Below are 27,333 nucleotides of genomic sequence, written 5' to 3'. Positions count from 1 at the left end.
TCTAAAATGATTTTATAATATGTCATATCTTTTTCACCCAAAATTATGTTAACCAAAAGGTTTTCTGATCTTAGAAAAAGGATCGAAAAACAATATCAGGCATACTCATTTTTTGTACTGTCCATTCATTTAAGTTCAGTCACATACAGGACAGGCAAGCCACAGTGCATTCAGAAATGTTCATTCTTAATCAAATGTGTACAAATTAAAGTTTATTAAGGACTAAATAGGAGTAATTCTTTACAATGTTAAAAAAATAATACAAATAAATTAAAATCCAACATAAAATGTAATAAAATAAAACATCTTCAGAATTATAGTATGTGTTCTATGTATGTCTGCATCACACTCTGTGATTCTGGGAAGAGACTGGAAATTCTATTGGTGAAAACGAAATGACTATGAAGCCAGGTTCTTACGGGCAGTCTAATTCAATTAGCAAGAGATCAGAGTTTAGTGCTTTGACCATGCAACAGGACAATGAACCTAAAGCACATGGCAAATACTGTATATAAAGGAATGTAGGATGTTTAGTAGACTGGACTCTGTGAATCCTATACACGATAAGTCTTTCATTCTGGAGAATTAAATGTTCATAAAATAATAAATATACATGTACATTTTTGTTCATATATGTATTGAATGATTAATGTGATGAGAAAATGTGTAAAAATATTTAAGAATCTGCGCAAACAAAATGTGAAAAAATTCAAGGGGCAAATTCTTTCAGTAGGCACTGTAGTCAAACATTCATCTTGAGATCAAACCCACACACATATCCCTGTCAATCAAACTCAGTAAGAGATCTTGACAACCACAGAGAACTCCACAGACAGAAAGAAGCTTTCCTAATCTTAGGCTTGTTTTTTTCCTGAGTTTTGCAAGAGACTGAGAGAGAAATCAAACTGATGCTAAGCCTTTGAACTGAAACAATGTATTAACATGCTGAAGTGGAATTTCTCTTATTCTAATGACTGAAATGAACAAGCCATTCATCATTGATTTCACAAGCCGAAAACAACTGACAGGAGGCTGAAGCTCGAAAAGCACTGTGAATGTGGCATGTCAGCTCGCATTTAATCTCAGTTCAAAGGTACTCTGAAGCAAATGGGCTAACATGACTTCCTTCCTCTCCTCACCAATCACAGATGTGTGAAGGGGATGTACCCGTAGGTATCTAAAAATACCTATTTTTATATAAAATGGACAGGTCAGAGGAAGTGTCTTTCCATGACACTTTCTTCTCACCAGTACCCCATTCGGTTAATTTTACTCAAGGCTTGGATTGAATGAAAGTGTTGTTAGGGCTACCTGGATGTGTAGCCCTAACAACAGATAAATCTGGGTTTAAGACTTGCAACTGCGATGGAAAGCAAAGCCAAGCTGTGCAGTGCTAGTGCCCTGAAGCAGAAATGTCATTTTGATGGAAAGACAGTGTGGACATATTGCTGAGTTAAACTATGTTGTAGACTGCAAAAAGTAAGAGACAAACAGCAGGAGTGAAGGAAAATTATTGACTCAAGAGGTAGGATAGATTTCACAACACTCCAAAGAATTTCAGAAAACTTTAATAGCTGAAATTATAGTTGAATATAGTTGAAATCTTGAAGATGTACAATGCTGATATGAGAATAAATTTCACACCTGCCACTTTAATAATTTGGTATTCACATTATAGCCTATAAAGTCATTTAATTTAATTTGCCATAAGACCAGGGCCATGGGAATTTGTTAACAGAGTAACAAAAATCCCTGGTGTTAAGTGTCTTGCACAAGGGTAAATGGTGACAGCTTAAGGACTGCCCTTAGATTGCCCCAAGATTGCAACTTGTTGGGTTTGAACCTAGAACCTTTTGGTTACCAGCCCAGATCTTAACCAGTGAACAACACCACCCTCAACAATACTAATGTTAGCTCTCAGTATTTCACTTCCAGAAAATATTTGCTAAACAAAAGCCACAAACAGGACAAATTCCATAAAATCTGTTTACCTTTTTACAGGACAGTGTATGTTTAATGGTAGCCAGCTGGTAGGTAGATGTGCAGTGTCTAAACCTCACTACCCTTGCCTCAAGAGGTGCACTAGTGACTGACACTAAGAGCTGTAGCCATTTAGCCTCCTCATTATCGTGCCCGCTTTTCCAGCGTTTTGGTCAAAGATCAATCAGTCATTCTATTAATTTCTCTGAAGATTCTTCCAGTTGCAAGTATATCACTGTTACCATCATGATTTACCCGAGAAGTTTGACAAATGATGCTGGCGATGCACTGCGAACTGAACCAGAGAAGGTTAATGGTGGTGGACATCCTTCTCCCGGTGTGAACTGAACATGATTTACACTAACATAAAACCATTTTTTATTGACTTCTTGAACAACTTGTTTCACAAAAAAGCCTCAGAAGACAGTAAAAACATGAAAAGACAGTAAATCCTCACATATTTGAGATGCTGTTGTGTTTGCTAAATAAACATTTTACAATGTGAATGCACTTCAAATTATTTCATTACTGAGTGTTTACATGCACGTTCTTACACGGATTATACTTAATATGCAGGCAATGCACGCGGTCATGTAAACACAATAAACCGCATTCCTTTATCGGCGTAAAGGCCATAAACAGCTTATGAATAACCCGATCGACACAGGTAGATATTTGCCGATTTCGCATGCAATGTAAACACCTAACCCGGTGCTCTTACTGGCTTATCCAATGTGCGCACATGTTGAGTGCATGCCTTTTTACGGTTTGATGTCAAAAGTAGAGAATAAGGCGATGATTTAAAATGACATGTAAATGCGGATTCCTTGCCTTTTTTTAAATAAACTGATTTTAGAGAGTAATCTGCATATTGGTGTGCAAGAAAACGGGCTAAATGTTCCACATAGATGTTAACAGTATTTACTAGCAAGTCTGGTGCTTGCCTTATATGGCATTTTCAAAGGTGTGGATACTGATAATTGTGAATGAACGTATTTACAAATGTTCAGAATTCACTAACATACACACATTTTGCCAACAAATCTGGGGATTACAAAGTGTTTGTGAACAATTTATGAATTCACGAAAGTTTCAAGAATGAGTCCCATTAAGAGTTGGTAAGATTTCTCTTAACATTTGCGCAACATTAGCATGTGGTATTTCAGCACAAACAAATGGAAACATAATGAATCGTAGTCAAACTTGACCAGGCACTTAATGATCTTATTTGGTCATTAAGTCATTGCCATTCTTTTCAGTAAGAACATGCCTAATTTCAATGCAGAAGAGAAGCCTATTATAGATTGCTCCTTATTCACAGATGTCAGCGCTATTTGCCTGAGGCAATAAACGCTGTGTTATTACCACCCACAGGAAGCAGGTGGAAACAGAACATTATTAAAAACAGTTGTTTGTATACATTCATTGTTGATAATCAGATTTATAAAAAGCTGATTCAGTTGCATTGATTGCAGTGGTGGAGTGATGCTTTACATTCCCAGTAAATTGTATCAGTATTCTACTGCATCCTCCACAACCTAGCACTCAGAACCAGCTTAAAAGGTCAGGATGGGGATTTGCGCAGTGCAAATTGCATTCAGCATTAATGTTTTTAGCTGTATTTGCACCGTTATCTGATTTGCATAATTCCTATAGTTAATCAGGTGCTAAACCAACACAAACAGTGTGTAAAAACAGTATTATCAGCAGACGCAATTCATTCTTAGTGAATTCTCCTGGTAGTGTCCAAGAAATTCTGCATTTCAACTCATCTCTGCATCTCTGTCTTTTTAAGGGAAATATCACCTTTAAGTGGGGCCAAATGACAATCTGGAAGCCTACCTCGACCTATTCGAAAAAAAAGCTGAGGCTCGCTTGTTGTCGTTACTCTCCGGGGAGGCGCAGGTAGCAGCCCAGCAACTTCCCTCCACTAGCCTCCTCAATTAACATGATTTCAAAAAGCCATACTGCAGCGAGTTGATCTTAGTCTGGAGTGGAGCCCACAGCGGTTCCGATCCCTGATGTTCGGGAGGCACGGCCGCCCGTTTGCCTTTGCCCAACAGCTTCGGGATGCCTGCCAGAAATGGTTGCTGGCTGAGGGGACCCACGGCACCATGGACATCGTCTACCTGGTGTACTGGAGTAAGCTTCCTAATGGTATGGCCAAGTGGGTCCAGTGCCACCTCCCAGCATCACTGGAAGAGGCCGTCCAGCTGGCAGAGGACTACATGGCAGGGAAGCATACTCTTTTTCCTCTCTCTCTTCCTCTCCTGCATCTCAACCAGAAGTGGGGAGGAACACCACCCAAACCCCTTCACCAATCTAGGGGGTACTTTCCTTTATCTGTGTCCCCCACTTCTCCTGACTCTCTAAGCTCTCCTCCCCAGGTTGATGGGACCACACCCACGCGTGAAATAGGGTAGCCTGGGCTGGTCTATTGGGTCTGCGGGGAAGCAGGGCACTTCCAGGATCAGTGCTCGGCGATCGAGGTGGCGACACTGGTCCGGATCCCTGACGCTCCACAGGCTGCCCCCGATTGGGCAGGGTGGTATTGTATCAACCTTTGGTGGATTCAGGCTGTTCTTTAACCTCCATTCACCAACACTTTGGGCATGGATAAATTGGTGTGGGTGAGGTGTGTGCAAGGGGATATTCACATGTATCTGGTAGTTACAATTGAGTGAATGAATTGGCCTGATTTTAAGAATTTATTAAGGGAAATATGTGTGGATGGGTCCTGTTAAATGTTGTCTCGGTGTGTGACATGCGATGCTATGGCTGGAGAGGTGGTGCCAGGGCTGTCTGCATCTGCTCTGCATCAAGATGACACAGGAGAGAGAGTTCCCATCCTCAGGGGTTTCCCTGAGGGGGATTTCCCTCTAAAGCAGTCATGTGACGAGTCTCTCAAACAAGTGTTTGACCAAGTGAGAGTAATCGATGGTCAACTGCTCCGGTCTGACGTCACACTCACATACTCATATTTTTCAATTATCAAAGATAGGTTGTATAGAGTGACACAGGACACTCAAACCAAAAAAAAAAAAAAAATAAATAATTGTCAGTACCAAAGAACCGTTAGGAAACCCTCTTCCAGGCGGCTCACCATAATCTAATGGTTGGCCATCTAGGTCACGAAAAAACACAACCAAATAATGGCCTGTTTTTTTTGTCAGGGCATTCACAGGAATGTTTGCAAGTGGTGTGCTGCGTGCCATGAATGTCAGATGGTGAATCCATCGGCCACCCCAAAAGCACAATTGCACCCTCTACCGCTAATCGATGTTCCCTTCAAAAGAATTGGCATGGGCAGGCGGACTTCACTTTGTATTAGTTCTGGTGGACTATACAACGGAATATTGGGAAGCAGTGCCCCTGCGCAACATCTCAGCACATATTGGTGTGGAGGCACTCTTTAGAATTAGCTCCAGAGTGGTGGTTCAAAAGAAATCCTCATTGATCAAGGCACTTCCTTTATGTCATGAACACTTTGTGAACTGTACAAATTGTTAGGTACTAAATGATTCACATGTCATGAACACTTTGTGAACTGTACAAATTGTTAGGTACAAAATCGATTCACACCAGTGTTTACCACCAACAAATGGATGGGTTGGTTGAATGATTTAATAAAACCTAAAAAAAAACATGATTTGTAATTTGTACATGAGGATGCTAGAAATTGAGTGTGGAGCGGAGGGGTGTGGGGTCGGGTCGGAATATCGCGCGCCCGGTCCCCAATCGGCCTGATGAGGCGGCCGAGGGATAAAGGCGGCCGGTGACGATTTTTCGAGAGAGAGAGAATTACGGGCATGTTTATGTTTGTGCTTTTGGTTTAAGTTTTCATTAAATATTATTTATGTTGACAATCCGGTTCTCGCCTCCTCCTTGCCCATCCTTTAACTGTGTTACATTGGTGCCGAAGCCCGGGAAGGAGGAGGGATGCCCGTCGCAGAGTCCTCGACACTGCCGTCCACCCTGGGGAGCGCCGCTGCCATCTGCCGGGTGACGGAGTAGCCCGACCGCCTGGATGCGGGGAACGGCCGTCATCCACGGAGCAAGTGGGGACTGGATAACCCGACCGCCTGGAGCGAGGGAGCCGCTGCCCGGGGCGGAGGAGTGCCCTGCCGTCCCCAGAGACCCGGAGGGGTCGAGGAAGACCGCCGTCCGCGAGGGGAGGAGGGAAGAAACTCTCCGACCGCCCGGAGCGGTAGAGCCGCTGCCAGGGGCGGAGGAGTGTCCCCATTTGCTGCCAGAAAAGCGGAGGCGCGTTCTGCCCGCTGGGGGTCGAAGGTTTCACCTTGGTTCGCCCGGGGTTGGAGCGGCTGTCGTCTGCCTGAGTGTGGAGGAGTGTTCGAGGACCACGCGACGGTACATCAGAGAACCGGTGAGTGAGCTTTTTCGCTCTCTCCTCTCTCTCTCTCTTTCGCACCATGTTGGCCTTTTCCCTCCCCTATTTTTTTGTTGTTGTTTTCTTCCCCTCCTGTCTCCTCCCAGGGCGAGGAAGGTGGGGATGACCACGCGGGACGCAAGATACACCCAGTCCCAGGGATAGGGGGTGGTGTACGTCATGCCGGTGGCACCCCGGCCTGAGATAACGCCGGGAGGAGTGTGGAGCGGAGGGGGGCGGGGCCGGGTCGGAATATTGCGCACCCGGTCCCCAATCGGCCTGATGAGGCGCGCGAGGGATAAAGGCGGCCGGTGACGATGGTTCGAGAGAGAGAGAATTAAGGGCATGTCCGTCATGTGTGTTTATGTTTGTGCTTTTGGTTTTAGTTTTCATTAAATATTATTTGACAAGCCGGTTCTCGCCTCCTCCTTGCCCATCCTTTAACTGTGTTACTTTGAGATAAGTGGCTCTGTCCCCTGTTATTTGCAGTGCCAGAGGTCCTGCAAGCCTCCACAGGGTTTTCCCCATTCGAGCTGCTGTATGGGCGTCAGCCGTGCGGCGTGCTCAACGTCATATGGGAAGCTTGGGAGAAGGGACCTTCAGAAAGTAAAAATGAAATTCAGTACATTCTTTATCTTAGAGCAAAACTCCACAAATTGGGTTGATTAACACAGGAGAATTTGCTCCAAGTTCAGGAACATCAAAGCCGGCTGTATGTCAACGGCACTTGACTACAGGAATTTACACCAGGAGATAAAGTGCTTGTATTACTGCCAACCTCAAGCTCTAAATTACTCACCAAGTTGTAAGGACCCTTTGAAGTCACACGGCGAGTCGGAGATCTCAATTATTAGGTTAAGCGAGCGGATGGGCGTAATAGAAGCGTCACACAGCGATTGGGCCACCACAGTGGTTCTGGTACCTTAGATCGACGGGATGGTCCGGTTCTGTAGAGTATCGCAAAGTGAACACGTGTCCAAATTTGATGTGTACCCAATGCTCAGATTGATGGTTCAATTTTATTAGGCATTGGACTCCAATCTCCTGAGAAAAAAATTGCTTTTTCCTCACCGTTCGGCTAACACCAAGTTGTGACCCTTCTGTTCGGTTTGTTCAGGGCCATGTTTCAGTGTCTCTTGGAAAAAATTCTCAGACCCCATACAGCATATGCTGCTGCATAATTAGATGACATTATTATCTAAAGTCATGACTGGCAGAGGCACATGCAACATTTGAGAGCTGTCCTGAGGTCGCTGCAATGGGCGGAGCTTACGACCAACCTGAAGAAATGTGCAATTGGGTGGGTGGAAGTTTGGTTTCTGGGGTTCCACTTGGACCATGGGCAGGTGCGTCCCCAGGTTAACAAAACCGTAGCGACTGCAGCCTGTCCGAGACCCAAGACCAAAAAGGAGTTTCTGGTGCTTGTTGGCTACTACCAAAGTTTTGTGCCTAGTTACTCTGGCATCAGCAGCCCGCTGACTGAGCTTACTAGAAAGGGGGCCCCTGATCCGGTCCAGTGGACGGAGTCGTGCCAAAATTCTTTCTTAAAAATAAAATCTATGCTTTGTGGGGGGCTGCTTTTACAGGCTTCTAATTCCTCTCTCCCCTTTATTTTGCAGACGGATACATCTGACACCGGGCTGGGGGCAGTGCTCTCGCAGGAGGTGGAGGGGAGGGGGAGGGGGAGGAGCGACCGGTGCTGTACATTAATTGTAAGCACTCACTGAGAGACCAAGAACAGCACCATGGAGAAGGAGTGTCTGGTGATTAAGTGGGCTGTCCACAATCTCCGCTACTACCTGCTGGGGTGGGCCTTCACCCTCTGTTCAGATCACGCCCCACTCCAGTGGCTCCACTGCAAGGATACTAATGTGCGGATCACCCGTTGATCAGCTGTTTAATTTGAGGTGATCCACAGACCAGGAGCACAGATGGATTTGGCTGACTTTCTCTCCAGAAATGGGGGGAGAGTTGGCAGGCTGAATGTTGCCCTGGCCTGAGTCAAGGGGGTGGGGATATGTGGTGAGGGGGGCATGGTCACGTGTCTGTCTGCGGGCTCGCCACCTGGGTTGTAATTATCTCTATCACCTGTCTCCTGTTATAGTGATGGCAGGGGGAGACTTAAATACCACACCAGCACATCAGTTCGGGGAGAGAGAGAGCGACCCGAGAGCATGATCTCGATGTGTATTGAGTGTATTAAAAAGCTTATGTTACCTAATTGAGTGTTGTGAAGAATGTATGTGAATTGAGTGCATTGAAAATATAAGATTCTGAATGCAGAAAATAAAAAAACTTGCCTGCACTGCTTTGTTGTCTCCTGACTCCTCCATTACCCAAAAGAACCGAACCTACTACAGAGAGCAACTACTGGGCTAAAGGTTCTATGCTCATTCTTGTTCTGTCAGTATTTTTTTTTTAAAACATGAGAAGTGTATGACCCCAGCCACGAAGGTCATTTGCCAAACATATACAAGGTCCACTATCAAGTAAGCAAGAGTGCCTATGCCTCTTGGTCATAGAAGAAAACATAAATCCATCAGTACCATATGTACAAATCTAACAGGAGCAATCACTTTTACATTAAAACATAATAATAACGTATGCAAGGGCTTGCACAACTACCTTTTTTACTAGTCAACTGACTGGTGGTCCAGAAAAGTTTCAATATTTACCTTTTGTAAATAAGTCACCATATATTGTGCAGCATCAGTGATATGATGTGGGTGAGATAAAAAGCATACATATTTTCAATGCCAACTTCTGTAAGTCTCTGGGAGGCACATAGATTCTGGGAGATTTGCAAGAACATTGCCTGTTTGTGAACACAAAATGAACTCAGACCATCTCAGATGTCAGTCTCAGAAGTCAGTTTGCATTTAAAACTTTAACCAGTTTGGCTTTGTGAATGCAATTCACAAATTGGTTTCACATGATTCCATATATATATTTTCATATATTTGCAAACAAATATCTGCTGTCACCATGTAGAACATGTGATCCACAACTAGTCGAGACCCAATGCATTGACTAGTGGCAGAGCTATGTGACCAGTTGACTAGTTGAGTAGTCGGTGCAACCCTAACACACACACACACATATATATATACTGTATACTGTATACACAAACACACAAAAACAAGTACATGCACTCACTCATACACACACGCACACGCACACACACGCACACACACACACACACACACACACACACACACACACACACACACACACACACACACACACACGCCGCGCGATTCTGACTATACATACTGTACATGCATACACTCTCACGCACACAGCCCAAAATGTGCATGCTCACTCAAAATCAAGACCAGGGACGGAAAGCGTGCAAGCGATAAAGAGATTTAAATGGATACATACTTTGATACTCACCGACATAGCGGATGCGGAACCCCCTCTTATTGGTGCCGTGGTCAGCTGACCAGCGCAGAAGCAGCTGGTGGCCAGTGGTGGTGATGTTGAAGGGTGTTGGGAGGTCACCGCTCAATGTGGCCAGTGTCTGACTATGAATCGTGGCTCCTTCAACAGAAATAGAGGGGAAAGGAAAGTGAGACAATTTGCAAAAGTTAACAATATAACTAAGACAATTCAGTGTCATATAAATCTGGCCTTTACCAATAACATAATAACAGAGTTTAAATGACAAAAGTCTACCATCAAAAACTTCCAGAATGTCGTATTCCTTCTCGGTCTGGAAGAACTCAAAATACAAGGTGATATTGTAGCCTTTCTCCACGTTGATGCTCCATGAACACATCTGTAGGTTGGGGTAACTGTCTGGATAGCCTGGGCTCAAAATCACCCCGGATGAGTCAAATCGAACATCATGAGCAGGGCATTGCACTGTGGAAAAATATATTTCCATTGTGTATTCATTTTGTACAAAGCAGTCATCCATAAGCAAATTATATACACAGCTAGTACACTAGAGGACTGTTGTAACAAGATGTGCACAAAAAAAACAAAAAACAAAACAAAATCATAATAGCAATATTAGAACTGGCACACTAGATGACTGGTAGAACAACAAGATGTTCATCAAACAAGATCTAGACTAAACAAAACTAAACTAAACTAACTCTTGGGATAAAATATGTTACTAAAATGTAATCCCAGTTAATCATTACAATACTTTATCACAGCTGAGACTGACACAATTCTTCAGTTTGTTAAAAATAATCCACAAATCAGTTTGTTGGCACTATATTTCTTCAAAACTTTAGGTGGAGGGTGATCGCAGTTTGCCATCTTGCAAAAAAGCCAACATTTTTCATCAAGTCAGCCTGAAATGTTACATACTCTGCAAAACACTTCATGACAACTCCTGCAATATGACTCACTTTGTTTATTTCCGCTCTGAAACTGCTTTAATGTGCATGACAAATTATTGAACTACCGTTTCCAGGCACTTACCTGAATCTAAGCAGAGGACAAATTCTAACAAAGTGAGTGCTCTCTCTTGGGGACGCAGGGAGAAAGATGGAGCCATGAAAGATTAATGGCAGCAGCTGTTTGAGTCACTAAACTCAGCAAGAGCCGCATCACTCATCAACACCCAAACCCAGGGAAGGAACAGTGACAGAATGACTGAGCTCTTCATGGGCTATATTCAATACAATATTTGATCACATTTTACCCTCCATTACATGTATGATTCTCATCTGAGTGATTTGAGCTTATAGTCTGGCTTTCCCAAAATCCTGTGATGTAGTTGTGGACGAAGGTAAGCCGTTTCTATGGCAACATCTTCTTGCTCGATTAAACCTTTAACCCTTGTTCTGTGCTACTGTGTACATCATTGGTGTCTAAAGGAAGAGGCATTTGGCACATAATCCTAGTTAATGGAAGCTGGTGAGTATGTGTCATAGTGGTTGTGTCCAAGAGCTTAAAATTGCTACATGAGGTAGGAAGTCAACAAGGCACTTCCAAATCCAATGTTTGCATCTCATCATGTCTACTGAGATGTGTGGTAGGTTTTTGAAGATGTAATAGATACATCCTTGCATTATATGATATCCCACAATATAATGATATCCTGTGTGTGTGTGTGTGTGTGTGTGTGTGGTTCAGCACAACTTCTTGTCCAAGCTCTTGCCATTTCTAGAGCCCAAGGGAGCGCATGTCATGCCTCTTTTCATCAAACTGCACTGGATGCAATTAGAAGCTCATGTAAAGTTCAAGGCATTGATGCTTGCTTACAGAATAGCCACTGGTTCCATGCACTCAATTTTCTACATTCACTTCTTAAAGTCTATGCGCCTTCCAGAAGCTTGCAATCAGTGGGTGAACAGCACCTCCGCAGGCACAAAATCACTTTCTCTGACTTTCAGTTCCACCGACCCTCGCTGGTGGAACAACCTTCTGAACTCCACCTGAGCAGATAATTCTCTAACTATATTCAAGAAACATCTAAAGACGCATCTCTTCCATGAACAGCTGACCCAATCCTACTAATGCACTACTATCTTATTTCTTAATGATAAAAACATACAAATAAATGATCACTCCATTCTTTCACCACTGTCTTTTACCTTCACCCTACTTGTACTTTACAGAGCAATTTGAAACTTTTGTATTGCAGCACTTTTCATGTTATTACCTCCTTTTGACAAATCACTTATGCTGTATTCCTCACTTGTAAGTCACTTTGGATAAAAGTGTCTGTTAAATGAATACATGTAAAAATGGAAATTCTCTCATCATTTACCCTCCCTCATGTCAATCCATACACATATGACTTACTCTCTTCTGAGGAACACAAAATGAGTAATGTCATTTTTGCCTTACTTTGTGTTTCACTTAAAAAAGTTAGTCATAGGGGTTTGGAACATATGAAGGTGTGTTAATGATAACAGAATTGTCTTTTTTTTTGTTTCTTGGTCATGTCTAAAGCTCAGCTGAACTTGTTCTAGACCATTTGACTTTATGTTATGGTGCCTTAAGAGGTACCTTCATACAATAATGCTGCCTCCAAAGTTATTGACTGACTAGATAGTGAGGCAGTAAGGCAGCTGCATTTTGTTTTGTACACAGCTGTTATTGAAGATTACACTCACCTTGGCAGGAAGGAGGATGTCCATCCATCTGTAGCCTTTCCCCTAGCCTGCATGTCAGAATCTCACTCCCCACTAGAGTGAATCCAGGGTGACAACGATACCATATAATATCACCTGAAAGACAGAGAGAGAGAGAGAGAGAGACAGAGGGAAGGAGGCAAAAGGAATGAAAGAGAGAGAGAGAGAGAGAGAGAGAGAGAGAGAAGAGAGAGACTTGCAATGATTAAGCATCTGTTTAATTAGGTGAGACAGCTAACCTGCATGGCTTTAATGGAGACAGATGCCAGTAATATGGTGGTGGTGATATATACATATATTTTAATGTTAAACCTGAAGAGTTGATAATTGATTTGTAAAACAGCAACGTCTGCAGCCCTGGCTAATGAATTCCTTGTATTGGCATTGCACGACCCCCCTATCCCTTCACCTCCAGCATCTATCTAAAAATAATGATGCGTAAGCACCTGGAGAACATCAAAAGTATGACGCACTGGAGTGTTCCTATGCGGAAGAGCATTCCTATGCAGTACCAGTGTCTAGGCAACAGGGCAAGGTGAATCCATCTTGCTAACAGTACTGGCCTAATTTCTGTACAACCAATCATAAAAGTCAGACTTGATATTTCAGAATGCCTGGGGGCAAGAACTCAAGCTATGAATGGTTCTCTTATTTTGGGTACTAATTTAGTAGTCACTTTGGCACTGGGGAAATATAACAGTAGGCTGACTGGAATGACTCTTGTAACAGGTGGATTAGGTGAATATGAGGTAAAATATAGATAATTTATATAAGAGCATGTAGAGGTGAATTTGTATAGTGATTAAATATTTTGCTATCACTTGTAGTCTGCACATTAAAGTGAGAAAGGAGTATTTTAACATTAAACAAATTCTAACCTTTATCTGTGGGCAAATTGTTCACAGGACAAACATGGTTTAATGTAAAAGGGTCATGTTGATTTTCTTGATATTTTGACATATTAAAAGGACACTGTAAAATTAAAACAAACTGTACATTTCAGAACTCAAACCTTTTGGTGACATCAGGATGTGGTGTACATCTGACACCACATTTTTGTTTATTTACTCTGCAAAGATGCTATAACTGTGGGCATCTATATTGAAGTTTTAAAGGGGGACATTGCACAGAAACAAACCATTATTGACACAGGGCCAGAGACAGGGTGGATAAAGGTCTAGTAATTCTACAATATGACTGCCTTTAGTGCAAAAAACTTAATTTATATATATAATTCTAAGTGAAAATCGAAGAAAAATAAATGCATGACATAACTTCTTTAAGCTACAGTAACATTTCAGAGTCAGAATAACTTTTAACAACCATAAACTGTAACAAATTGCAGTAGTGTTTACAGCAAAATTCTACAGACATTTAATGTTTTAACATTTAAAAATTTGCAACTGTAATTCGTAACGCATTATGGGTCAATAAAAGTATTACAGTAGCTAACAATACACTTCCATGTCAACTGTAAATGAATTTACATGTATGAGGTTTTTTGACTATAGTTAATGTGTTTTACAATGCAATGTGATGTGGCATTATGGGATTACGCGGGCTACACTCAAGTTTGAAATCATTGGTGGACTGGAGCAGCACAACATCTGCTGGGTGAAGAGAAATATTCAGAAAGTTTGATACGATTATTTGAATTTACGTCAAGAATTGAAAATAACAAAATAAGCTAAAATGCTTATTTTATTGAATGCCACATGGAAGGTATAAGCAATCCATATTTTGAACAGAAACAAATATACATAACATTATAATGTAAAACGTAGTGAATTATAGTCATTCATAGTTAAAAACAGCGTGATATGACAATTTTCGGATGTAAAAGTCAGTTATGTTATGTTTGGCATTATTTCACGGTGTAAACATTGTATGTGCAGTCAGATTTACCTGACGAAGTTCATGCAATTTTCTAAATTTTCTCTGTTGCACATTCTTTGGGCCTATGGGGGAGCTTGTAATACTGTTTCCAGTTGGTTGCAGAGCGGTTCACAATCAGTAAGTATAGGACACGTCAAGAGTTAGCTGATTTTTGGTTGAATTAAGACCAAAAATTAAGAAGTTGTATTACATTTTTATATTTCCCTTATCTGTTTATATGAGAAGCTTGAATCGGTAATACATGGATATTTCAAAATAAGAGTACCCGATATCCTGTTTTGCTATTAATCAGTTTAAGACCTTGTTAAATGTGTGCTCCAGCCTGTTTGAGTAATAGAATCTGTTTTGCTTGATTTATTTTGAGATTGTGCAGGTTGTACTGGTATGGACATACTGTATTAGTTTAATTTGTTTAGGTCTTTAAAAAAGTCTTAAAAAGCCTAAAATTTGATTAAAAAAATTCTGCAGCAACCCTGGGACAGCAGATATAATAACTTTTTCAATGTTCTTTTTTACTGGTAGACGTTACTCTCCAATATTGATTGTCTTAGGTAGGTGTACAAAACAAAGTTTGAAATCTGTGATAAAATAATAAACTTTGTTGTATTTTAGTTTGCATATATAGTAGGTTGCTAATATGTTTATTCATTTTAAGTGAAATGCTCAGTTTTTTATTTATTTACTTTATTTCTTTCAAATTATAGTTCTCTTATTATTTTCTCATTCTTTATGTCATCTCAAACTCTTAGGACCTTATATCTTCTGCAGAACACAAACGAAGTTATTTTGATGGAGATATGATGTGAATATATCTGTACATGTCAATGGGGAAAAAACCTTCAAGCTCCAAAAACGACATAAAGGTAATGACTCGAGTGATTTAATCCATGTCTTCTGAAGCATGTACAGCGCTCAGCGCACTCGCCAAGTGTGAGGAAGTGTTATCAAGCTTCAAATCATGATCACGCCTTGGAGACGTGTATGACTTTTCTTCTTCAGCAGTACAGAAGTGAAGATTTCTATAAGCTCATTTCAGCTCTTTTTGTCCATACAAGTAAACAGGTGCCATCAGCCTGCTGATATTTGACGGTCCAAAAGTCATATTTAGGCAGCATAAAAATAATCCATTTGACTCCAGTCAATCAATTATTGTCTTCTGAAGGAAATCGATAGGTTTGTGTAAGAAATAAATTGATAACTAAAAAGTTTTTAACTTTAAATCGCTACTTCTGGCCAGTGCTGTATTGTTGTTTGAAATTACTCTCATGTAATGTTCGTTCCTCTATTGTATACAAAGCGCACATTTGTCTTCTCACTCAAACGCGCCATTGCGGTTATGTCAATGATGCGTCGACTGCTGGCAGGAAGGGATTTTTAATAAAGTTTGATGTTAATTAAGTTTTAATTATCGCTAAATATTTTACACAACAAAATCGATTTCTTTCAGAAGTCATTAATTGATCATCTAGAGTCATGTGGATTACTTTTATGCTGCCTAAATATGCCTTTTGGACTGTCAAACAACCAGCAGACTGATGGCACCTGTTTACTTGCATTATATGGACTAAAAGAGCAGAAATGTGCTTATAAAAATCGTCACTTTGGTTCTGATGAAGAAGGAAAGTCATACACATCTGGGATGGCTTAATGGTAAGGAAATCATGAGAAGATTATCAGTTTTGGTGGAACGAACCCTTTAAAACTTGGAAGTGTTGGACCCCACTGACTTGCAATGTTTGGACAAACAGACAATAATATATCTCCATTAAAATATCTTTGTGTTTGCTGTCCTATTCTGCATAGTGTGGCACCGTTTTGTTGTCCGTTCTGCATAACAAGCTAATTTTTGCTTTCGCAGATGACCCACCGATCTCCCGATGGCCAGTCTTTCCATGAACGGCCCCAAAGGGCGTCGGCCCACCGGGAAATTGCCCGGTATGCCAGATTACAAGTCCAGCCCTGGATCACACCATTACTCATTCTGGTTTCTCTCGATGTCAAGTGGATTTTTATAGATCACATTAAAACCCTTTCTAAAATTCTGGTTGAATGATTACTAAAAACACTTAGAGCCTAATTACATGTTGTATTTATGAATATTGTTTTTATTTATCCAATTTTACTTTTTGCATTGCTTTGAGAAGATGTTAAGTTTTTTGAGGAAAGGTATAATAATAATCATGATAATAACAATAATAATATTAACAACAACAATAATATTTAAAGCGGCAATCAGCGATGAACGGGCCCTCGCACACTGGGGCACGTTGGGGCTGCTGTGCCAGGGGAATATCACTCGAATTTATTTTAGCATTTTTTAGCACTTAAATGTTGTAAAGAGTGTATCACAGTGTAAAACATGTAATTTTCTGTTGCCAGTAGGTGGCGCTATGACTATAACTGAATATTGGCACGTAGATGTATTCAGACCGGGACTATTATCAAACCTGTGAAGTTTGGAGCAGATTGGACATTGTATGTATGAGTTATAATAACATCCTGTTTCAAGGCAAAACATCAAAATTTATCAGACCATCACGGCCACGCCATGCAGTGAAAACTCTAAAGCTTAGCAATTTAGCATCGCCATGGCCTTTAGATTAGAATAACCAACTATTATGTTGATCCGATGAAATCTCTAGGAGGAGTTTGTTAAAGTACGAGGCCTGGAAATGGCAAAAACTGAGCAAAAATTTAAGAGAAAAAATCAAAATGGCTGGCTTCCTGTTGAGTTTAGGGCATGGTTCCAAGAGACTTTTTTGTAGGTATTCGATTTTCGTACGTGTAGGTGAAATGTAGCGTAGAGTGCACATTGTTGAAAGTTTGTAGGTGGCACTATTGAGCCATTTTGACACAACTATCAGATGTAAATTTTCACCACTTCTGATGCGTGTGCAAAGTTTCATGAGTTATCGAGTATGTTTAGGCCCTCAAAAATGTGATTCATTTGGGAAAAAAATTATAAACTCCTACAGTAGTTTCAAATATGTTTAAACTAGGACACTTCTATCAAAATACACTTTTGCCTTGATTGACATAAGTAAATCTCTTTCTCCAACATGTTAATGAGTTAATTCAAAGTTGTTTGTTTACACATCCACATGTAGTCTGTAATACCTAACCATGGTATTTGGATATTATGTTGTATTAAGTTGAAACAATGTCACTTTGCCTTGCATTTACTTAATGACCAAATATGCTGTCAGTTTTAATAAATGTTTTACTTGCAGCAGCTTCAACTTTAGTTTTATTGATTTGTAAAGAAATTCAAATACAGTGTATTCTAAAAATGTTAACGAATTTAAATGTGGCAAACAATATATTACAATTTCCTATTGTAATAGATCATGTTTCCAAGCAATTTTACTGTAAAACTATTTTACAGAAAACTTATATAAGTATTTACAGGATTTTATTGGCAACTCTAGTTGTCATGTAACTACTGTAATTCAGTATAATTACAGTTAGCTGTAAATTGCTTTCCAGTATTATACTGTAATTTGTTTAACAGCAGTTACATTAACATTTTTACAGCCCTTTATTGGCAACTTATTTGCCAGGTAATTCCTGTTAATTCTACAGTAAATTTTATACAGTGTATGTAATAGAAATGCAGTGTATTCATACCTATCTCCAACTCATTGTCCTCCATCAGGATATCTGCGTTTGCCACTTCTGATGGAGGTTGGCACACTCGTAACTGGTAGGCTGTAGATAAAGAATAGGAAAGAGGAGATGACAAAGTTTAAAAAGATTCAAGCACTTCATGCTGTCTTTACATTCACATTTTGTCTTCAGAAGACATGGATTTAATCACTGGAATCTTATGGATTACTTTTATGTGGCCTTTATGTTATTTTTGGAGCTTCAAAGGTCTGGTCACCATTCATTTGCATTGTATGGACCTACAGAACTAAGATATTCATCTAAACATCTTTGTTTGTGTTCTGCAGAAAAAAGACAGTCATACACATCTGGGATGGCATGAGAGTGTGTAAGTGATGAGAGAATTTTCATTTTTGGGTGAACTATCTCTTTAAGTCACACATAAAACGTATGAAACCAGTGGTAAATATTGACATGCTATGCTAGATACCAAATGGCATCTGCAAACAAATTATGCTAGAAATGTCCCAGGACAAAGAGTTTTCGGAACCATCTTTGCAAATACTTTTAACCAACTGTGATCTTTAGTACATGTATGCAGTCAGTTCCCCTAAAATTCCCACACAGATGTCCCAGTTTTACAACCAAACTAAAATGCTTGAAAAGCAAGACATGTTTGTGCTATATTCCTTTAAAATAAATGCCACTTGGTGTGATATTTTGTTCAATAATGCAATGACATTCAAACATTTTAAATGAGGCTCATGTTTCCAAATAAATTTTGGGGTGTGCAGGGTTGTGCTGGCATCCAGTCAGTACTAATGACAGAGGAACCTGCTGTAACAGATCATGATGAGATTAAGTAGGGTGACAGGCTCATGGAAGAGTGACTATTACAGCACTCTATCGGGGCTTTTCCACTGCACTGTTTCAACTCGACTCCACTGTGGGATAGTACATGGTACCTGATACTTTTTTTAGTACCACCTTGGTCGAGGTTCCAAGTGAGCCGAGCCGATACTAAATGTGACGTCAAAATCCTGCAGATCACTGATTGGTCAGGGAGAATAGTCACTACCAGCGTCACTGGATTTCCGATACGTGACATCAACCCGCTAGTTTTAAAGTTAGTAACAGCGATAGCAGTATCATTTGTTCACGCAACTTTCAAATTGGGAAAAAAGAAATGGCTGTGTGCAAAACCACGGCAATGAGCTAGTAGCTAACAGCTAGCGGTTGTATTATTGTTTTGGTGAGTTTGTGTCATGTTTAAAATGATGTCACGGCAGTTGAGGTGGCGCAACTTTGACGATCAGCCTATTATCCCACCCATGTTGATGCGGCACTAAACTGGAGTGGAAATGCAAGCTCAGAAAAGTTAAGCGAGTAGAGTTGAGGCGAGTCGAACCGTAATGTGCAGTGGAAAAGTGCCTCCAGAATGGTCCTGCTCAGCACTGTTAGCATGGAGCCTTATCAGTTGTTCACATCTATTACTGGCAAATAGATACAAGCAGATACATGCCCTAGCAAGTGAGCATGATGCTACAATCGCTAAAAACAATACACGAGAAACTGACTCGCATAATAAGTTAATCACTTACTGCAGGAAGACAATTTATGAGTAATGCATTTGTTCTGAGGGTATAATAACCCGGCAGCCTTTCTTTTACAATATATAGAGAGCTGTAAGTGTTGATGATAATTACTGAGTAGATTTGCGCAGCACATTTGGTGTGCTAATTATTCTAATGTTAATGAAATCAGTGAACGCAACAGAACCTTGGAACACACAAGCTGAATCAAGGTTCGACGTGAAGCTATAATTGTCGAAACTTCAGACTGATTAAGATGGATGTCAGAAGCCTTTGAGCTCCTCGTCTTGAGGACATCAGGAACTGACAAGTGGAAGCAGAAGACACTAGCTTTGTCTTTTCTTGTCTAATGGTGAGCCAAGCTTTCAGAAGTCTGATTGGAAAAAAAAATTAACTATTAAAGGACAATTAGCATGTGGCAGATTTTCAGCTTTTTGCTGATGAGTTCCCTGTTGTGTTTTGGGATAAGTAGCCAAAATGGAACGGCAACAAAAAGGGTAGCCTGGAGAGCTGAGTGTAGAAGCTCTGATCGATAGCCAAGTGGCTAAAGTCACAAGTTTACTTCCCAAGAAGACACTTTTCAATGGAGTGTGAAACAGGACAGTGAAAATTAACATTAAACTTAAAAAGAAAAAATTACAATTGTCATTATTTACGCACTTTAGTGTTGTTGGAAACCCATGTGACATTCTTTCTTCCACAAAAGTCTCTTAATTAAGTAGTTTTTGGCCGAACTAATCTTTTAAGCAATGACCTTTTGTTCTTTTTCCTTGAGTTTTTCTGTAATGAATCAAGGAGCAAGGGAGGAGGAAGTTGATAGCGGATGTATTTCTGAGCTCCATTAGAATTAGACTTTGGAATTATGTCATAAAAATTGTCTTCTCGGTGCTTCCCCAACCTCTTTGGTGTCTGGACAGAATATTGAGTAAAGCCTCGCAAATAAACCTGAGTGAATTTGAAGGGGCCTGATATCTACATTTGAGAGCCCATTTCGAGCTCATGATCATATTCCATATATTCCTGTCTAAGGTGCTTTGGCTAGATTAGCTTTAAAACACTAGAGGATGCAACATCAGAGAGCAGATTGGCAGGCCAGACAGAGCCCAAATATGACTAGATAACATACTAAATACTGGATGAATATTTCAGTTTAATGGCTAGTAATTTCTACCAATTTATATAAAAGCTGATGGTTGGAAATAAAGTTTGTCTTTCAACTCAGTGTCCCATTTACTCCAAATGAAAAAGAATCAAAGTTAAACTCATTATGATGGAGTGGCATATTCCCAGGGCAAATCTGAGTAAATATAAACACTCTTTTCTCTTTGTTATGCATGCACATCACAGTCTAAAGCATCTGCAGAAGGAAAATGAGTCATTTGCAGTTCTTATTCAATCCACAAAAGATGGGCAGAGAAAACAAAACCTATGGAGTGATAAAACAATATGTTTTGAAGTATAAAACCTTTTAAATCTATGAAAAAATAGGCTTTACAACTGCCAACACACAGATCTACACCCAAATATAAAATCGTGACACACACAACATTAAACATACTTATAAAATGGATAAGTCCCACTCTAAAATCTGATTGGATAAGTGATGTTTGAAAACATTATAAAATTTCCACAAATGCTCATCTGTGATTTTATATTAATGTGCCAAGTTGCTAGGTTGTATGGCAAATGCAAACTGTTACGGCGCCCAGCTCTGCCAACTCCACGCACTCTCGCGCTCTCTCCCCTGAATACTAAGTGCCTCATGCTTCAGCACAGTATTGATCATTAAGCCTTGATTGCTGCACAGCTGTCCCGCATCAAACTCTCGCCCTGAGACTATATCTGCCTCGTTAACTCAGCATCCAGTGCGAAGTATTGTTTCACCCCATGTTGCATGTCTGAGCGTTTTCTTAGTGATTCTATTGTTCTGATCCAAGCCTGTTACTAAACTTTCTGCCTGTCTGCAGCCTGCCTAACGACCCGTGCCTGCTACCGGACTTTGATATCTCGCCGCCTGCCCCGAACCAAGCCTGTTTCACGCCTCTCTGTCGCCGACTGCCGATCTCGGATCCAGCCGGACTCCTTCGCCTGAGTTTAACCCTTCCCCGGGCATCAGACTAGACCTTTCCCCTGTGTTTGCTCATTGATGAGAAGTTAGGTTTCCTTGAAGTCTGCCCATTAAAAAACATTGTTGCAAATGGATCTGCCCGACTTGTCTGATTCTTTACAGAATACTTCGCCGAACAAGGATCCAGCGACAATGACTGCACTGTCGGCCGCTGTCACCAACCAAGCCTCTCAGCTGGCCGCCCATCATCACCAGTTATCCCGCCTGACCACACTCACAGAGGAATTGGTCTCAGCGGTACGAGCCCTGCAGAAATCCATCGCGGCACCCACGGCCGCTCCAACATTCACGCGCTGCCTCTCTCACTAGACCAGCCGCACTGCGAGCTCCAACCCGCACCTCGCGCGCCCTGAGAGGTATGAGGGTGACCCAGGTAAATGCAGAGGCTTTATTCTTCAATGCTCTTTGTATCTCGCCCAGCAGACGGCCCTGCACGCCACTGATGCCAGCAAAATCGCCTTCATGTGCACGCTACTCACCGGTCGCGCGTTGGAGTGGATCACCGCGGTTTGGAAACCAGATGGGTCCGCCTTCTCTTCCTACGGAGAATTTCTGGAACGTTTCCAAGCTGTGTTCGAGCATGCCAAGGAGGGAAAGGGAGCCGAGGATCTTCTCTTGGAACTCTCACAGGGGAGATCGCCCGCCTCAGAGTACGAGTAATTTCGTACGCTAGCAGCCCAAACCAATTGGACGGAGAACGCTCTCAAGGTGGTCTTCCGAAGGGGTCTCTGACACGATTTGCAAGCGGAGCTGGCCTGTTGCGACGAAGGAAAGAATTTGGATCAGTTTGTCCACCTCACCATCCAGCTGGACAACCTGATGCGCTCACGACGTCCCAGTCTCCGTCCCACGAGTGCCATGCGCGTCAGCCCCGCACCACGTGCTTCTAACTTGTCTGCTGAGACCTACGAGCCTATGCAGATCAACGCCTCGCACATCTCCAAGGAGGAGAGGGAGCGCCGCCGGTCCCTGAACCTGTGTCTGTACTGCGGGGGTTCCGGTCATTTCCGTCTACACTGCCCTCTGCGACCTGCACACAAGGACAGAACCACGGTGAGTCTAACCCGTGACTGTTTAAATCCTCTCACCTGTGTGTCAGTGCCTCTAGAATTCACTATAAAGGGGCAACCTGTCAATGCCGTCGCCCTAGTTGACTCCGGGGCAGCCGGTAATTTCATGTCTAAAGTTTTTGCCCAGGTTCACGATGTAGCCCTCATTCCTTGCACACCACCGCTGTCAGTAGAGGCTGTCGACGGACGTCCACTCGGCACAGGGCGCATCACGCCCATGACCCAGGCGCTTCGCATGCGTACCGGCCAGCTCCATCATGAGGAGGTCCAGTTCTGCGTTCTCCAAGCTCCCCACACTCCGGTCATCCTGGGCTTACCCTGGCTAAGGAAGCACAACCCTCAGTTGGAGTGGACTACCGGGCAGATTATCAGCTGGGGAGAGAGATGCTTTTCGAGGTGTCTGTCTGTCGTCAAACCCTTAAAGGTCCAAGGCATTACCGAACCCCGAGACGACGCCGTGCTATCTCGCCTACCCACCGTATACCACAATCTAGCCGAGGTCTTCAGCAAGATCAAAGCCACCAAGCTACCGCCCCATCGGGAATACGACTGCGCCATAGACCTCGTACCCAATAACACACCACCCAGAGGCCGCATCTTCTCACTGTCCCAACCTGAGACCAAGGCCATGCGGAAATACGTGGAGGAGGAGCTCGCAAAGGGGTTCATCCGTCCCTCCACTTCCCCTCTGTCAGCTGGGTTCTTCTTCGTCAAGAAAAAAGATGGAGGACTGCGACCCTGCATCGACTACAGAGCCCTGAACGAATGTACCGTTAAGTTTCGTTACCCACTACCGCTGGTACCGGCCGCTCTAGAGCTTCTTCACACAGCCAGATATAACACCAAGCTGGACCTGCGCTCCGCCTATAACCTGGTTCGAATCCGAGAGGGGGACGAATGGAAGACTGCCTTCTCCACGAGCACTGGGCACTATGAATATCTCGTCATGCCTTTCGGCCTTTCTAACAGCCCTGCCGTCTTCCAATCCTTCGTCAACGACGTCCTCCGTGACCTGCTCCACCAAAATGTAATCGTCTATATAGACGACATTTTGATTTATTCTGACACCCTTGAAGCCCACATCCAGCATGTCCGCGCGGTACTTCAGAGGCTCCTTCGGTTCCAACTCTACTCCAAGATAGAGAAGTGTGACTTCCATCAGATCTCGACAACCTTTCTGGGGTACGTCATCCGCCCGGAGGGCGTGGCCATGGATGAGAATAAGGTGAGAGCAGTCGTAGACTGGCCCCAACCCTCCACCCTAAAGGGGTTGCAACGCTTCCTAGGCTTCGCCAATTTCTATCGCCGCTTCATCAGAGGCTTCAGCTCCGTAGCAGCCCCGTTAACAGCTCTGGTTCGGAAGGGCACGAGAGGGCTAGCTTGGAACGAGGCTGCCTCCCGGGCTTTTAAGCAGCTCAAGAACAGCTTCACTTCTGCTCCCATCCTGCGCCATCCTAACCCTGAGCTACCCTTCGTGGTGGAGGTGGACGCTTCGAACACCGGGCTAGGAGCAGTACTCTCTCAGTGCCAGGGTGACCCTCCCAAGCTGTATCCCTGCGCCTTCTACTCCAGGAAGTTGAGTTCAGCAGAGAGGAACTATGACGTTGGGGACCGCGAGTTGTTAGCGATGAAGTCAGCGTTCGAGGAGTGGCGCCATTGGCTTGAGGGAGCGACTCACTCATTCTCCGTGTATACAGATCACAAGAATCTGGAGTACCTGCGTACAGCCAAGAGACTGAACGCACGCCAAGCGCGGTGGTCTCTTTTCTTTTCCTGGTTCCACTTCACAGTGAGTTACCGTCCCGGTTCGAAGAACACCAAGGCTGATTCTCTGTCTCGCCTGTTCGACTCCGAAACGGAGGTCCTGACCCCAGAACCCATTATCAACCCAGCTCTCGTCCTCGGACCAGTTCAATGGGACCTCGAGACCGAGTGCGCTCAGCCCACGCTGACCTCGAAATTCCCTCGGGCTGCCCCACTGGGAGGATCTTTGTACCAGAAACCCTCCGCGACAAAGTGATGAGCCACGTGCACGTCCTTCCCTGTTCCGGGCACCCCGGAATCACGGCCACGACCCAGCTCCTTCAGAACCGGTACTGGTGGCCCACGCTCACTCGAGACGCGAGCGAATTCATTCGCCTCTGTAGAGTCTGTAACACCCAGAAGTCCTCTCGACTGCTACCCGCAGGCCTCCTTCAACCCCTGCCTGTTCCCCAACGGCCTTGGTCCCACATCGCAGTGGACTTCATCATGGATCTGCCTCCCTCCGAGGGCTACACAACCATTCTCACCGTCATCGACCGCTTCTCTAAGGCATGCCGACTCATCCTGCTCCCCAGGCTACCCACCGCTCTGCAGACGGCGGAACATCTGTGTAACTATGTCTTTCGGTTCTACGGGTTACCAGAGGACATTGTGTCTGACAGGGGACCCCAGTTCACTTCCCGCGTCTGGAATGCCTTCTGTGGGAGACTACAGATCAACGTGAGTCTCACATCGGGGTACCACCCCCAGGCCAACGGACAATTGGAGCGCCTCAACCAGGAGATTTCCCGCTTCCTCCGCTCCTACTGCCATCGTCAGCAGGGGGATTGGCATCGTTTCTTGATGTGGGCTGAATATGCCCAGAACTCCATCCGCAAGCACTCTACCGGGATGACCCCTTTTCAGTGCGTCCTCGGATTCCAGCCCCCACTGTTCCCTTGGTCAGGTGAGTCCACCAGCGTCCCTGCCGTGGATGATTGGCTCCGGCGGAGTGAGAGGACCTGGAACCTGGCCCACACTCACCTCCAGCGTGCGATAAGACGCGGCAAGGAGAGGGCAGACAGGCACCGCAGGGCAGGACCTGTTTACCAACCCGGCCAATGGGTGTGGCTATCCACACGAGACCTACGCCTCCGGCTGCCCTGCAAAAAGCTAAGTCCGAGATTCTTGGGTCCATTCAAGATCGTCCGTGAAATCACTCCTGTGTCGTTTCGTCTTGACCTGCCCAGACACATGCGCGTCTCACCCACGTTCCACGTCTCCCTGCTCAAACCAGCTGCCGCCCAATCTGTAGGGCGCAGAGAGGACTCAGAGGAGACGGCTACCCGACCTATCCAGGTAGAGGGTGAAGAGACCTACCAAGTGCATCGTCTGCTGAACTCTAGACGTCGAGGCGGGCATCTTCAATACCTCGTTGATTGGGAGGGCTTTGGGCCAGAGGAACGTTCCTGGATCCACGCCAGGGATATACTAGACCTGTCCCTCACTCAAGACTTTCACCGCAATCACCCTGATAGACCGGCTCCTCGACCTCGAGGCAGACCTCGCCGTCATCAGTTCCCTCGCGCCAGGAGACGCTCGCAGGAGGGGGGCTCTGTTACGGCGCCCAGCTCTGCCAACTCCACGCACTCTCGCGCTCTCTCCCCTGAATACTAAGTGCCTCATGCTTCAGCACAGTATTGATCATTAAGCCTTGTTAACTCAGCATCCAGTGCGAAGTATTGTTTCACCCCATGTTGCATGTCTGAGCGTTTTCTGAGTGATTCTATTGTTCCGATCCCAGCCTGTTACTAACCTTTCTGCCTGTCTGCAGCCTGCCTAACGACCCGTGCCTGCTACCGGACTCTGATATCTCGCCGCCTGCCCCGAACCAAGCCTGTTTCACGCCTCTCTGTCGCCGACTGCCGATCTCGGATCCAGCCGGACTCCTTTGCCTGAGTTTAACCCTTCCCCGGGCATCAGACTAGACCTTTCCCCTGTGTTTGCTCATTGATGAGAAGTTACGTTTCCTTGAAGTCTGCCCATTAAAAACATTGTTGCAAATGGATCTGCCCGACTTGTCTGATTCTTTACACAAACAGCCTACAGTTAGGATAATTAATTAATTATACTATATTTCAGAAATTATACATTTATACCCCTTACCTGTAGTCAAATCTGGGGTTTCTAATGGCATGTTACTTTAACAAAGTGTTCATAATCGCTTTAAGTTAGTGCATCTGAATGTACATTTTTTAGACTTATAAAATGAACCCCATACCTCACCTGATCCTCATTATTAGCATTTCCTAAAAGTGAATAATCAAATTACCACAAACAGCAGATATTTTATGAAACTCTCAAAGCAAAAAATGCCTCTTTATGTATTTAATTGCATAGAATAACATTGGAAAAAGTAAGAAAACCAGTGTTAACTGGAGTATGTGGCTATACAATTGTGTTTGATGTGATTGTTAGCGTAACACACAGCCTGAAATGGTAATTTGCCTCAATGGGTCTCGAGAATAATTAGCCCTGAGTGACAACTGACATGGGCAGGGGATCAGTCTTAAAGCATGTAACAAACCATAAATACTACTCAGAGGCCCAACTTATGCCAATATAATCAGTGTAAAAGCAAGCCAGTTTGAGTGCCTGTTAGTTAGAACGTAGCTGCATATGATGTTGGGGAGAGAGGTGAACAAATTAGAAATGATTCAGACACACTGTGTAGACAAACAATTGTTGAAACAGAATGCACCAATTTTATAATACTGTTTGCAGGTAATTCCTGGTTCTGGGCTTGATAAGAGTCTTACACAATTTAGTTAGA

At 43.2% G+C, this 27,333-nt stretch overlaps 1 protein-coding gene across 1 annotated transcript in view; it reads right to left on the bottom strand.

Moving 5' to 3' along the window:
• Positions 1-27,333, bottom strand: part of LOC127619812 (CUB and sushi domain-containing protein 3-like) — a 639,489-nt gene that overhangs the window by 76,105 nt on the left and 536,051 nt on the right. The window contains exons 45-48 of the mRNA XM_052092811.1: positions 17,989-18,069; positions 12,448-12,561; positions 10,046-10,234; positions 9,752-9,910 (exon numbers count right to left, since the gene is read on the bottom strand). Of these exons, the coding sequence (XP_051948771.1) occupies positions 9,752-9,910; positions 10,046-10,234; positions 12,448-12,561; positions 17,989-18,069 (543 nt within the window). The remainder of the gene's footprint in view (positions 1-9,751; positions 9,911-10,045; positions 10,235-12,447; positions 12,562-17,988; positions 18,070-27,333) is intronic.

This window comes from Xyrauchen texanus, chromosome 26 (genome assembly GCF_025860055.1).
Source record: "Xyrauchen texanus isolate HMW12.3.18 chromosome 26, RBS_HiC_50CHRs, whole genome shotgun sequence".
Classification (NCBI taxonomy): Eukaryota; Metazoa; Chordata; class Actinopteri; order Cypriniformes; family Catostomidae; genus Xyrauchen; species Xyrauchen texanus.
This window is presented reverse-complemented; position numbering and strand designations above follow the sequence as displayed.